At 36.7% G+C, this 13,170-nt stretch overlaps 1 protein-coding gene and 1 long non-coding RNA gene across 2 annotated transcripts; one reads left to right on the top strand and one right to left on the bottom strand.

Moving 5' to 3' along the window:
* On the top strand, positions 3,699-4,660 carry LOC109946545. Its single transcript, XM_020554773.1, has 2 exons — positions 3,699-4,591; positions 4,651-4,660. Exons 1-2 carry the CDS (start codon positions 3,699-3,701, stop codon positions 4,658-4,660), a joined length of 903 nt encoding a protein of 300 aa, XP_020410362.1.
* Positions 7,099-7,512, bottom strand: LOC109946777. The gene is made up of 2 exons (XR_002269843.1): positions 7,322-7,512; positions 7,099-7,160 (listed from the first exon to the last, which is right to left on the bottom strand). It is a non-coding gene; the product is annotated as an uncharacterized LOC109946777 (long non-coding RNA).

The following is a 13,170-nucleotide window of genomic DNA, read 5'->3' as shown; positions in this document are numbered from 1 at the left end:
TTGTGTATTTTTTAGTTTTTAGCCTTTTAAATATTACACTTCCCCTAAAAAATTCCTGGATCCACCATTTTCGGACACGGACTTAGGTATCAAATATATATTTTTATGTTATTTAAAATATGTTTAAACGTAGCCTAATTATAGGCTTCAAGTTTAAAAATTCAAACCCAATACACTGAAAGGCCTTTCCTCATCCCCTCAATGTTTCTTGTATATTAAGAAAGAGAGAAAGCAATCAGTTTAAAAATACAAACTCAATACACTGATGACATATTTACTAATCCGTAATTAAATTAGATGGAATTAGATGCTGCACGAAACTCAAAGGCTTGCTGGGTCTTTTGATGAAGTTCGGTGGTCCTGGGAAGAGAACTCGGACGGCCCTTGAAGCTGCAAGGCTTGGTTTGCGAGTGGTGGAAGGAAGTGGAGACTTGGGCCAATAGGCTACCACCGTCTCTAATACTATAAAGCATATTCTGGTCATTGATGGATTCCTACTACTACGAAAATCGTAATAGACAACGGGTTTTTGTTGGTTTTATGCCTTGAAAACCGTCATCTAGTGGACCGATATATTTGAATGTCAAAATACAACGATTTTTCACGTCATTTAGCGCCTCTTAGAAGCACGACAGTTCCTGCTTAAAATCAATTCAACACAATTTATTTTTTCATACCCTATCACGACGGTTTTATAACAACAGTGAAAAACCATGACAGATTTTATTTGTAAGTTACCAGAATTGATTTTATTTATGTCTGGGTCCGCTCTTATTCTTTATTTCAATCTTTTATCCATTGTTATCTTTACCTATATATATGTGATTGCCAAATGAAGCTGAACAAAGATAAATCCCTAATTAATTAGGGTAATTAGTTGACCTAAGGAATATCCCCTTTTCCATGTGTCATCTTTTATTGGTCGCAAAAATATGTGTTCCCACATTGTGCACACAAGCTCGCCTGAACTTGGTCTCTATACAATGGTTAGTCTCAACTACACAAAAGATCCTTCCTATTATCCTATTTTCCATAATTTCTTCATCAACCCAACAATTCCAACCATCACCCATAACAAATGAACATGTCAATATTAATAAAATAATATTATAATAATTAGCAACATGTAAACACCCAATATCAAGAATAATAATCAAATAATAATATCATACATAATATAGTGTTCATGAAATTTAATTAAATCAATTTATGTAAAGTCTCCCCAAAAAACCCCCTACCTCAATTCCAAAGCATTGCTCCAAGTTAAGAAGCACATGCTAAGCCCTCAAAGAATTTCATCACCACTTCCTCTCACTTTCTTCTTTCTTTCATTCTCACTTCTCATATCTTACTCTTATTTCAATTGCGGAAGGCCCTATGTATACTAGCATCAGGGGCGATTCTGAGGGTATGTAAGTGGTGCCACCACACAGGGCCCCAAATTTTTTTTATGTGTGTATTATATATATACTCGAGGGTGCAGGACAATAACACAAGCGAGTATTTGGTTGAGTTGGAAATCAACGTCTTGATTTTAGTAGGCAAGTCGGGTTTGAGTCAGTATTGTGTCATTCAGTAGTTATATTTACATTTCTCCTCTTTTTGTTAACAACAAAAGAAAAAAAAACATGTTAAAATTTTTTTTTTTTTTAAAAAGGAAACACGTCAAAGAAGAGGAAAACAATATATACAAGTTTTCTCCAATCAACCAAAAAAATTTGTAGTGTACGTTTTCACCCACTCAAAACAAAACAAAAAAGTTCATGTCTTCTTCTTCCTCTTCCTTTTTTTAAAATTGATACATTAAAATATTGGTGAATTTAATTTATGATTGTCATTACATGCTAATCGATGATAAATTTTAGTTATTAAAAAAATTATCTTATAATATTAAGTCATGGTAAATTTTTTTAATTATAATAATATTTTCATATTAGATGAATATACGAGCGTTCACACACACAAACAAACTCAAGAATTCCTATATCTATTGCTCTCTATCTCTCTGTGCAATCTCCGTGCTCAGTTTTGCTATTATTGGAATTTGACAAGCAATCTAAATTATTGCTTTGCCTACACTAAATTACAAAATCTTATTCTATTGGCTCAAAGTGCTACATAAAAAGCGGTTGTCTGTACCATGTTTGTATACGTGGTGGTTGTTGACATAGGGGACTAACACTAGCTGAGGCGGACGACTGACCACTCGAACCACACGAGCACTGAAACCACACAGCTCTGTAATGTCACCACATCGACCCCTCGGGTTGGCCCATATGGTTTGGAGAATTCATATGCTTGTAGAATTTTTCCACAAGCATGGCCAATTAAAAAAGTCTGTCCGGCCCCCCTTGCATTAGGACAAGAGTGGTCCTTTTTTACAAGACTTTTCCAAGTTTTTTTGGTCTTTGCTGGAAAGACTTTCCCAAGTTGATCATTAGGAATATATTGCAGATATAACAATAGCAAATTAGGTTTTAGACATAATTAACTTTATTATTTAGTTTGTAAGATATTGGATATTTTGATTTTAGTTTTAATACCTAGGAAAAAACTACTATTTTGGATTAGCCCAAAGAGAGGCCCAGATTCGTTGGGCCAGGTAAAAAATAACAAATGATAAGACAATTCTACCCTTCTTCTTAAAAAGCCTGGCCCATTTGTAAACCTACAAAGTAAATGACGCTTTTGCCCCTGAATGTTTAAACAAGGCGCGAGCCTGTTCTCTCTGTTCCGTTTTCGTCCTCGTTTGTTTGGCAGCAGATTTCGTTCGTTTGGCAGGCAAATTTCGTTCTTTGGCAGGCAGATTTCGTTCGTTTGGCAGGCAGATTTCGTTCGTTTTCGTTTTCGTTTTCGTTCTCGCCGTTGGAGCTCAATTTTCTGGTTGGTTTTTCTTTTATTTCTTCCTTTTTCGTTCGATTATCATGCTCTGTCAGTTTTTTTGTTCGATTATCATGCCGAATCTTTTTCATTCGATTATCATGCCGCATCTTGTTCAATAATTCAGTGCAGTTTGTTTCTTTCCTTCTAATTGGATAATCTTTCGTTCGATTATCATGCCGAATCTGTCAGTTTTGGGTTTTTCGAGCTCAGTTTTGTGGCTCGATTTTGTGGCGCGATCTTGTGGCTCAGTTTTGTGGCTCGATTTTTTTTGCCTCCTCTGTTATAAACTGCATATGTTTGTTGGAGTGTTGGCAGAAATTGCATTGCAGTTTCTGGTTTCATAAAGGCAATGTTACAACTGCTCATGGAGTTAAATGTGTTTTGATATTAGTTTTAGTACTTTTAACGTGGTTTCCTTTTGGTTTCTATTCGATTTGTTTTGCCTCCTCTGTTATAAACTGCATCTGTTTGTTGGAGTGTTGGCAGAAACTGCATTGCAGTTTCTGGTTTCATAAAGGCAATGTTACAACTGCTCATGGAGTTAAATGTGTTTTTATCTAAGTTTTAGTACTTTGAACATGGTTTTCTTTTGGTTTCTATTCAAATTTAAGGGTATGTTATCACATAAAGTGTAATGTTGTTTTTGTTATTTCAGTTTTTGACTATAAACTGCAGTACAGTTTCTTGTTTCATAATTCGATTTCATACTAATATTTGGATTTCTATTGGAATGTTACAACTGCTCATGTACATTATTTAGTGATTTTAATTGCTTTCTGTTTTTGTTTGTTGTTTTGTTTGCATTTTCAAGGCTAATGGAGGTGTGTGTCATTGCCAAGTGCACATATAAGTCGGAAACCATCATGTTTTCAGTTTCATCAGAGTCATCCATGGTTGATATTTTGAAGACTTTGTGTCTGAGGTTTAGGGGTTTGCAGTTGGGTTGTTTCACATTAAGGTATTCGGTGCCCAGTTATCCGTGTTGTTTTCTAGAAACGGATAGCGATTTGGACTTGATGAGGACATATTTGTTGATATCAAATGAGAAGACTGTTGATATTTTAGTGAAGGATTTATGCGGGAGCAGTGAATATAGTGGTGATTTTTGTGTAAATAAGGAGTTGATAGCATGTGAAAAGGGCGAGTCGTCGTGTTCTAGTACTGTCGAAGACAGAAACGAGTTTTTAGGCAGGTCGAAGAGAGCAAGTGCTAAGCCTTTGTTGTCGAATGAGTGGGAGACATACATACATCATGTGGGGCAGAAGTTTGATGGTGGTGTAGAGGAGTTCCGGTTGAAATTGTGCAAGTACGCTCTTGAAGTAGGATTTAATTTTTTATATGCCGGCAATGACAAGAAGCGGGTGGTTGCTGTTTGTTCGAATAAGAAATTGGAGGGTTGCAGTTGGCGTGTTTATGCTTCTTGTTGTGAAGCTACTGGCAGTTTTGTAATTCAGACGTTAAATAATGTTCATACATGTGCGGGTCGGATACGGGAATCAAAGAGTAAGATGATGAGGTCTCGTGTGGTGTCCTCCCTCATTGTGGACAGAATTCGTGCAAAACCAGAGCTGAAGCCAGTTGAGATTATACACGAGTTCAAAGATTATTATGGTATAGACATTTCATACTACCACGCATGGTTTGGCAAAGAGTTAGCTAAATTGGACGTTCACGGTGATGAGTCGAAGTCCTTCAACGAGTTAGTGTGGTATGCGGACGCCGTAAAGGAAACTAACACTGGTTCTCTCTGCACTCTTGATTGTGAAGCTGGAATTAATCGCTTTCGACGGTTTTTTGTGTCTTTGGCGGTTGCATTGCTGGATTTCAATATTGCATACCCTTGTTGTTCATTGATGCTACGTTTTTGAAGAGCAAGTACAAGGGGCAGCTTCTCTGTGCTTCGGGAAAGAATGGAAATCAAGGTATGGTTACTATAATGTACTGCAGATTTTCATTTGTTGCAATTTTAGCAGAAACTGCATTGCAGTTTCCCTTTTTTGAGCAGATTTGTTTTCATAAACTGCATTGCAGTTTCCCTTTTTTGCTTATACTTGTGCTTTTGGTTTTGTTTTGCAGGGTTTTATCCTCTAGCTTTTGGAGTTGTTGATTCTGAGACAGAGGAGAATTGGACTTGGTTTCTTCAACATTTGGCTTCTATATTGCTACCGATGGGGAGAGTGGTGACCTTTTTCTCGGACCGCAATCAAGGTTTGTTAAATGCAATGGGGTTTGTGTTTCCCGGATGGCCTCATTCTTACTGTTATTATCACCTCAAACAGAATTTGATATCAAAGTATCCGAAGTCAGGTTATGGAAAACTGCTCCAAGACCGTGTTATCAATTTATTTAGTAGATGCGCATATGCTGTTACAGAGGAAGAGTTTAAGGTAGCAATGAAGGAGTTGGTGATTATTGGGAGTTCGAAAGTGAAGACATTTATATCTGATTTGTCTAGAGATCACTATGCCAACGCATTTTTCAAAGGAATGCGTTGTGGGGAGATGGCAAACAGTTTAGCGGAGTCCTTTAATAATTGGGTTGGTGTGTTTCGAGATTTGCCGGTGCTACCTTTGATAGAAGGGATTCGACAGAAATTGATGGTATTGAATTCTCAACGACGAATTGAAGCGGAGAAGTGGACAACAGTTTTGTGTCCGGAGATGGAGACTAGACTCTGTGAAAATGCGGAGGCCGGTAGGACTTGGGCAGTTCGTCATTCTAATTGCACTGTTTTTGAAGTATTTGCTGATTATTCTGTGATGGTTGATCTCGAGCAAAGGACTTGTTCTTGCCGTCTTTGGCAAATTGACGGTTTTCCTTGCACACATGCGGTGGCTGCAATCCTAGCAAAGAGAGATTCAGTTTATGATTACGTGGAGTGTTACTACAAAACCGACTTCTTTCGAAAAGCCTATGAGAGTCCTATTTTTCCTATTCCAGATATTGGGAAAGGATTGGGCAGCAATGGTTCTGCAGCTGGAGTTGTGCTTTAGCCAATTACAAAGAGGCCAGCCGGAAGACCACCAACAAAGAGGATCAAAGTTTTTGGTGAATTTAAAAGGCCATTGAAATGCAGTCGGTGCAGTGTTGTTGGGCACAATAGGAAGACTTGCAAGGCTATTATATGAACACTCCTTCTCATTTGAAAATTTTGTTATTTTAGATATGGTTTAGCGAATGTATAGTCAGTTTCTGCGTTGCACTTTTTGCAAAAACTGTATTGCAGTTTTAGTTGCTTGTAATTGGCTACACAGCGTCTAATTGGATATTGTAATTCTTTTTTGAAGTTAATGAAAATTATACAATTGTTTAATGAGTGGATATTCGTTTTCGACTGCCATTCAATGCTTGTTTTCAGATTTTGAGCAGATTTTGTTGCAGAAACTGCAATGCAGTTTCTGTTTATTTCAGATTTTGTTGCAGAAACTGCAGTGCAGTTTCTGTTTATTTGTTGCAGATTATGAGCAGAAACTACATTTCAATGCTGACCTACTTAAATGTGTTTTGAACAAAGTTTTAGTACTTTGATTATGGCTTTGGCTTTTGGGTTCTTTTCACATTTTTTGAGCTGATTTTTTATTTTGATTTATTTATATAAACTGCACTGCAGTTTTAATTTGTTGCAGTATTTTTGACCAGAAAATTCAGTGCAGTTTGTTTGTTTCCTTTTGGTTTTGTTGCATCCTGTTCCAAGATTATATTACAGTTTATATGTATAGGAAATATGTTCTCATATACCATAACTAGAAATATTTACAAACATCCACAAGAATTAAGATACATATTGTCTTGAGTTAACGAAAGGCAAATCACTAGAGACGATTAATTACACAGTTTTTGTGGTGTAGGAGTTTTGTGACATATTGTGCTCGATATTCATTCATGAATTTCTTGTCCACGCTTTTTGGAATGGGCTGTCCTTGTGCTATTTTATCCATATAGAACATGACGAACATGCCGCAATTCAATCTGCAAATGAAATACGAGATTAGTTTTTTTTGCTTTTGAATGATTTCAAACTGTAATGACTAGTTGAGTAGACACAATTCTTACGAAGATGCACTTTGTTGAGCACATTCCATGTCATCCTCAAATGGAAACTGCAATGGATTTTGCATAATCCATTTGAGAGTGAGTTCTTCAGTTGGAGTCAAATCTTTTTGTACAAGTGTCGGGGGCCCTTCCTTTTGCTTCACAAGTGTTGGTTTTTTTTTAGTTTCTATGAACACTCGTGCTTGAGGTCTTATATATTCTAGCCACCCTTCAACAATATTAACCTGTTTAAAGAAGAAGAAAAAAAGAGAAAAAGAAATGGTAATCAGTGCATTGCATATTATAGTTTTGGTCTGAAATTAGGCAGTATGTATAATACAAAAACTGCAATGCAGTTTCTGTTTGTGTTTGTGCTGAGAAATTAAGACAGTTTCATTCCACTTACAAAGTTTCGAGCAATGTCAATGCACCTTTCTTCTTTTCTACGTCCCAACGATCTAAGTGGATTGTAGTGTCTCCACTTTCGTTCATTTTTGTGAAATGTGAGAAGTGTGAAGTGGAACTCTTCTTTTGAAATAATCGGGAAGAAAAGAACACTGCATTTCCCGAGTTTTTCAAGTAAGTGTTCATACAGGAACCTCTGCCAAGATGGCTCTTGGAAGCTTTGTATGTAAGCCTGATATCACAGAATGGCAATTTGTTAGTATATATTTTTCCAAAACTGCAGTGCATTGTCTGTTTAAACAATTTTGAATTTTCAAAATAATACTTACCCAAGTCCATGTGGACATGTACTGTGGACTCTCTGTCTGCATGGGCTCTATTTTATCCTCCTCTATTTGGATATAGGCCTCAATAACCTGTTTCACATTGATTTGGATATAGGTAGCACAAATAAAAAATACAGTGCAGTGTGTGTTATAGAATTAGTAAATACTTACGTTTTGTGACAGTTCCAGGTCCCATACAATATCTTTGAGATCATGGTTTGTCACTTTCTCATCATTGAGTCCTGCCCAAAAGATATCACTGCGGATTCGAATACATGAAATTCACAAGATTAGTTTTAGTTTAATTGTAATTAAAAGATGAAAGAATTGTTATTTTGGAATAGAGATATTACCGAAGTTGAGTACTTAAGTAGTGTTTTTCAATTATTTCCCTGTCCGCCTTTGGAATTTTCTGCCACACCTTCCTCTGACCCCATCCTAGTTTTTTCTTTGTTGGCTTTTTTTGTCCTTCATCTTCATCACTTGATTGTTGCAGATCTACAGGTATTGAATCATGAAGGCTCGTTCCTTTTGGGGGATCAGGAATTGGATTTGTGGCATCGGGCTGAGATGCCTCTTGTGTTAACTGCAGATTGAAAGGAAACTAATTAGAAACTTCATTCGATAAAACAGAAACTGCAATGCAGTTTCCATTTCTGTAAAGCAGATAACACACTGCATTGCAGGAAATGGAAACTGCATTGCAGTTTCTGTTTCTGTAAAGTAGATAACACACTGCATTGCAGGAAATGGAAACTGCATTGCAGTTTCTGTTTCTGTAAAGTAGATAACACACTGCATTGCAGGAAATGGAAACTGCATTGCAGAAACAGAGCTTGAATTTTGGTAGTTCTTCATCATCTTTTTTTGCCTCCTTTTTTGTTTTCTTATTTTTTTTTCGTACACATAGCAAGATGCTTGAAGCCTCTTTCTTTCTTTGTTCTTCACCCTTTGTACTCTTGAAGGAACATCAGGTGTTGGAGCATCTTGCTTCTTCTCTTCTTCTCTCTCTTCTTGTTGCTTCTCTTCTTCTTTCTTTTCTTGTTTTTTCTCTTCAACTGGTTGTGTTGGTTGTTTTGTAGGCAGATCCATCTCCATTTCAAAGATTGTTGGGTCTGACAACAAGCTTTCAATTTCTGCCTTGTACTTTCCTTGAATCTCCTTTTTCTTGGCAATCTTCTCCATGTCAATACGAGTTTCCTTGCCTTCCAATTCTGCAATCCTCCTTTTCAGATTTTGTATTTCATTAAGCTGAACTGTAGATTCCACTGTCATGGTGGCAGTCACACATTCTTCATTATCTAATTTCTCTATGTATGTTGCCAACTCCACTTCCAGCTCCTTTGATCTCTTTTCTACTTGGATAAATATATCCCACAATTCCTTCATTTTCTTCTCACTGTCTTCATTTTTTTCATCCTTCCACAGTTGTAATCTTTCCGGGCAAACGAAGCTAGGATCTTGTTGTTGGCGGTAGTTGATTTGGTCTGTCATGGACTTCACCAAGAGGTCTTGAATTGCAAGAGGTTCTTTTCCAGCTTCATTCTCAAACATTTTCTTCTTTCCAGCCTCTTTTAATTCTGTTGTTTGATCAGCATCATCAGGTTTTCCTTGGTTTTCTGCTTCCTCTGCTTCTCCTTGTTGTCCCTCATCATCTTCGTTTTCTTTTTCCTGCATATTGAACATAAACTAATTAGAAACTGCATTGCATTGGAGGAAACGAAAACCGAAATGCATAATTCACTGTTTAGAGATTCTTATACCTTGTCAAGAGGGTCTCCCTCTTCTCCGGTAGTTTTTCTCTTTTTATATGTTTTCAAAATACCCTGTACAATGAGATTGAATGATTCAGAAACTGCATTGGATAAAATGCAAACTGCAATGTAGAAAACACAAACTGCAATGCACTGTATACAGATTTCAATTACCTTCTTAACAGTGTCTTCCTCTTCCCTGGTAGTTTTTCGCTTTTTAGGAGTTTTGAAAATACCCTGTACAATGAGAATGATTTAGCATGGATTCACATTCAAGATACATTAAAACAGAACATGAGATAAATTGCATACCTCGATGTCATTCAAGTCCTTTATTTGGTTGAACCTTGTGTGGAGTTCCACAAGACTCCATTTAAGAATGGCAGGAGTTTCTTTCTCCTTGCCAAGGATTGGTTGTATGATGTTTGTCCTCTCACACAGTAGAAACTGCACAGTTCAAAAACAAGATATATCAGAAATTAGGTTGGAAACTGCATAGGATAAAACAGAAACTGCATTGCACTAAATGGAAACTGCATTGCCTAAAACTCAAAATGCATTGCATAAGCCACTGTTTACTTACCAATATTAGGATAGTGCAACCCGAAACAGCTCCTATAGGGGCTTCTCCTCCCTTCTTTGCTTTTGCTTTTGCTTTTGCTTTTGCGGTCAAGGATTCATTCATGTAGGCTGAAACAGCTCTTGCCCACGAATAGCTTGAAAGTGTGTCTAGATTCAAACAGTGCTCAAATAATTTCCAATGCAAAGTAGATGAAGAGTTGGCAAAAAGGAATGTCATGCACAACAGAATCAATATTAGGTTGACCACCTCCTTGTCGTAATCAACTTCTTCTTCTTCTTCTTCTTCTTCAGCTTCTTTATTTTCTTTTCCTTTGTTTGTTTTTTTCTTTTGCTCTGTCTTTGCCTTTTCTTTCTTCGGTTGGTTTGCCAAGGCAATTGTCTTCTGTAATTCTGCTTCTACCTGGTTTTCCCTTTTCTCCAAAGTGCCTTGTTCTGAAGGTAGCAGTGTACCTATCATTGACAAGTTTGACAGATTTGCCTTCATTTGGCAGTCCTAGAATCTGAGTCACTGCATTGCCTGTGATTTGGAATGATTTGGTTCCAAATTTGAAGGACTTTGTATCCGGATCAAATTTCTTGAGCAGCTGTACTAAGTCAAGGTCCGACTTATTCATGTTATTCATGTCAATTCTCTGGCGGTAAAACAGCTCGATCAAGTTCCAGAAAGGGGTTTTCTTGAGAAGCTTCTTCTGCCTTTCATTGAGCTTGTCCTTTATGTCTCTAATGATGCTGTTGAAAGCATAGGCATTGCACCGAAATTGGACATAGTCCGGGTTCTTTGCTTTCCGATCATAGTTTGGCTTTGGCTTTGTTTTGATCTTTTGAGCCATCATTTTGATTCTGCGCTTTGGTTGGTTTTCAGCTTCATTCTTTTGTGGTGACATTTCTTGTTCCATTTCGTGATATGCACGGCAGTTTGTGGTCAAAATCTGCAACAAACAACCAGAAACTGCTGCTCAAAATTTGATGTGAAAAGAAACCAAAAGGCCAAAACAGTACTGAAACTAATATCAAAACACATTTAACTTCATGAGCGGTTATAACATTCCCATAAATCCTAGCAAAAAGCACTCTGACATTGAATTATGGTGCAGTTTCTGGTCAAAATCTGCTACAAACAACCAGAAACCAAAAGGCAAAAACAGTAGCAAAAACGAATATCAAAACACATTTAACTTCATGAGCAGTTATAACATTCCCATAAATCCTAGCAAAAAGCACTCTGAAATTGAATTATGGAACCAGAAATTGCAATGCAGTTTCTGGTCAAAATCGAAGACAAACAACCAGAAACCAAAAGGCAAAGTACTAAAACTAATATCAAAACACATTTAAATTCATGAGCAGTTATAACATTCCCATAAACCAGCAAAAAGCACTCTGAAATTGAATTATGGAACCAGAAACTGCAGTTTCTGGTCAAAATCGAAGACAAACAACCAGAAACCAAAAGGCAAAGTACTAAAACGAATATCAAAACAAATTTAAATTCATGAGCAGTTATAACATTCCCATAAATCCTAGCAAAAAGCACTCTGAAATTGAATTATGGAACCAGAAACTGCAATGCAGTTTCTGGTCAAAATCGAAGACAAACAACCAGAAACCAAAAGGCAAAGTACTAAAACTAATATCAAAATACATTTAAATTCATGAGCAGTTATAACATTCCCATAAACCAGCAAAAAGCACTCTAAAATTGAATTATGAAACCAGAAACTGCATTGCTGTTTCTAGTCAAAATCGAAGACAAACAACCAGAAACCAAAAGGCAAAAACAGTAGCAAAAACGAATATCAAAACACATTTAACTTCATGAGCAGTTATAACATTCCCATAAACCCTAGCAAAAAGCACTCTGAAATTGAATTATGGAACCATAAACTGCAATTTCTGGTCAAAATCGAAGACAAACAACCAGAAACCAAAAGGAAGAAATAGTACTGAAACCTTCGTCGGTGTAAAACCTAAAATCGAAGAGAGTACTGATTCATTTTCTTACGGTTTAGCTTCGGTCGTCGTCGGTGGTCGTTGCTCGTCGTCGGTGGTCGTTGCTCGTCGTCGTTGGTCGTCGTCACCGTCGCCGTTCACGTCGTCTTCGTTTCTGCTCGTCGGTTGCGTTTTTGGAGTGGGATATGAAAGGTCGCGCGAAACCAGTTTTTGAAGTGATTAAATTTGAGTAGTGTCGTTTTTTGTTGTGTTTTGTGGGAATGTTATGTCGTTTTGACAGTTTTAAGTTTTGGTTTATAATTAAATAAACTGTATTTGACAGTTAAGCACAATGGCACATGTAGTAATTTTAGGGTTGTTGGATGTCCTTTTGGTAAAATTCGGTGGCTTTGGTTTTATATTAATTAACTTCCAAATTAGTTAAGTTTTTTATGGGTTAAAACTAAAGAACCCATATAACAAAGACTAATAAATAAATCCATTTTCAAGAGGAGGTCCATGCTCTCTTGGACCCACACGTTCAAAATATTTAGTCCCTATTGCTAATTGAACATAAGAACTGTACAGAGAATAGAAGACTTTTCTTTTGAGCATCCATCAATGGCAGGTAAGTACTATATATTATGATTAATATTTTTATTTGATTCAAGATCTTTTCCTTGATGTGATTCTATGTGTGTATAGGGTTTAAGGAATTTATGTAATTAGTTTACAATAGTAGCTTCCATTTATTGAAAGATTGTCTTCCATATGATTTTGGAGTATTTGCCTCCACTTATTTGAATATCTCTCTGTTTTGATCTTTGCATATATGTAAGATGGGTCTCGATCTCGATCTAAGGCTGAACAACTGAACCAAAGCCCCCAAAAGAGGGTAAGAAACAGCTTTCCTGGTCGCCTTAGAACGCTTTCTGAACAAGATCCCCATGGAGAAATAACTGAACAAGAGCTCCAGCAAAACGAAAATAGTGAGGCAGAAAATACTGATGAAACCAACGAGACCTTCAACATTAATGAGAATGATTTCTACGCAATTGAAAGCACAGATGTTGGGATTCACGATGCTTACAACGAAGAAGGTGGAGGTGGGGTGCAAAATACTAGAAAATCAAATTCCCACCAAATCAAAATATGAAAAATCGGTTTTAGTGCAAAATACGATTTATGTTAAAAATGATGGCTCATTAAGTCAATATATACTTCATACTAAAATCCCATAAAATCAAGTTTTCTTATTT

This window comes from Prunus persica, chromosome G1, assembly GCF_000346465.2.
Source record: "Prunus persica cultivar Lovell chromosome G1, Prunus_persica_NCBIv2, whole genome shotgun sequence".
NCBI lineage: Eukaryota > Viridiplantae > Streptophyta > Magnoliopsida > Rosales > Rosaceae > Prunus > Prunus persica.
Note: the sequence above shows the minus strand (reverse complement) of the source record. Positions and strands in the feature narration are given on the sequence as shown.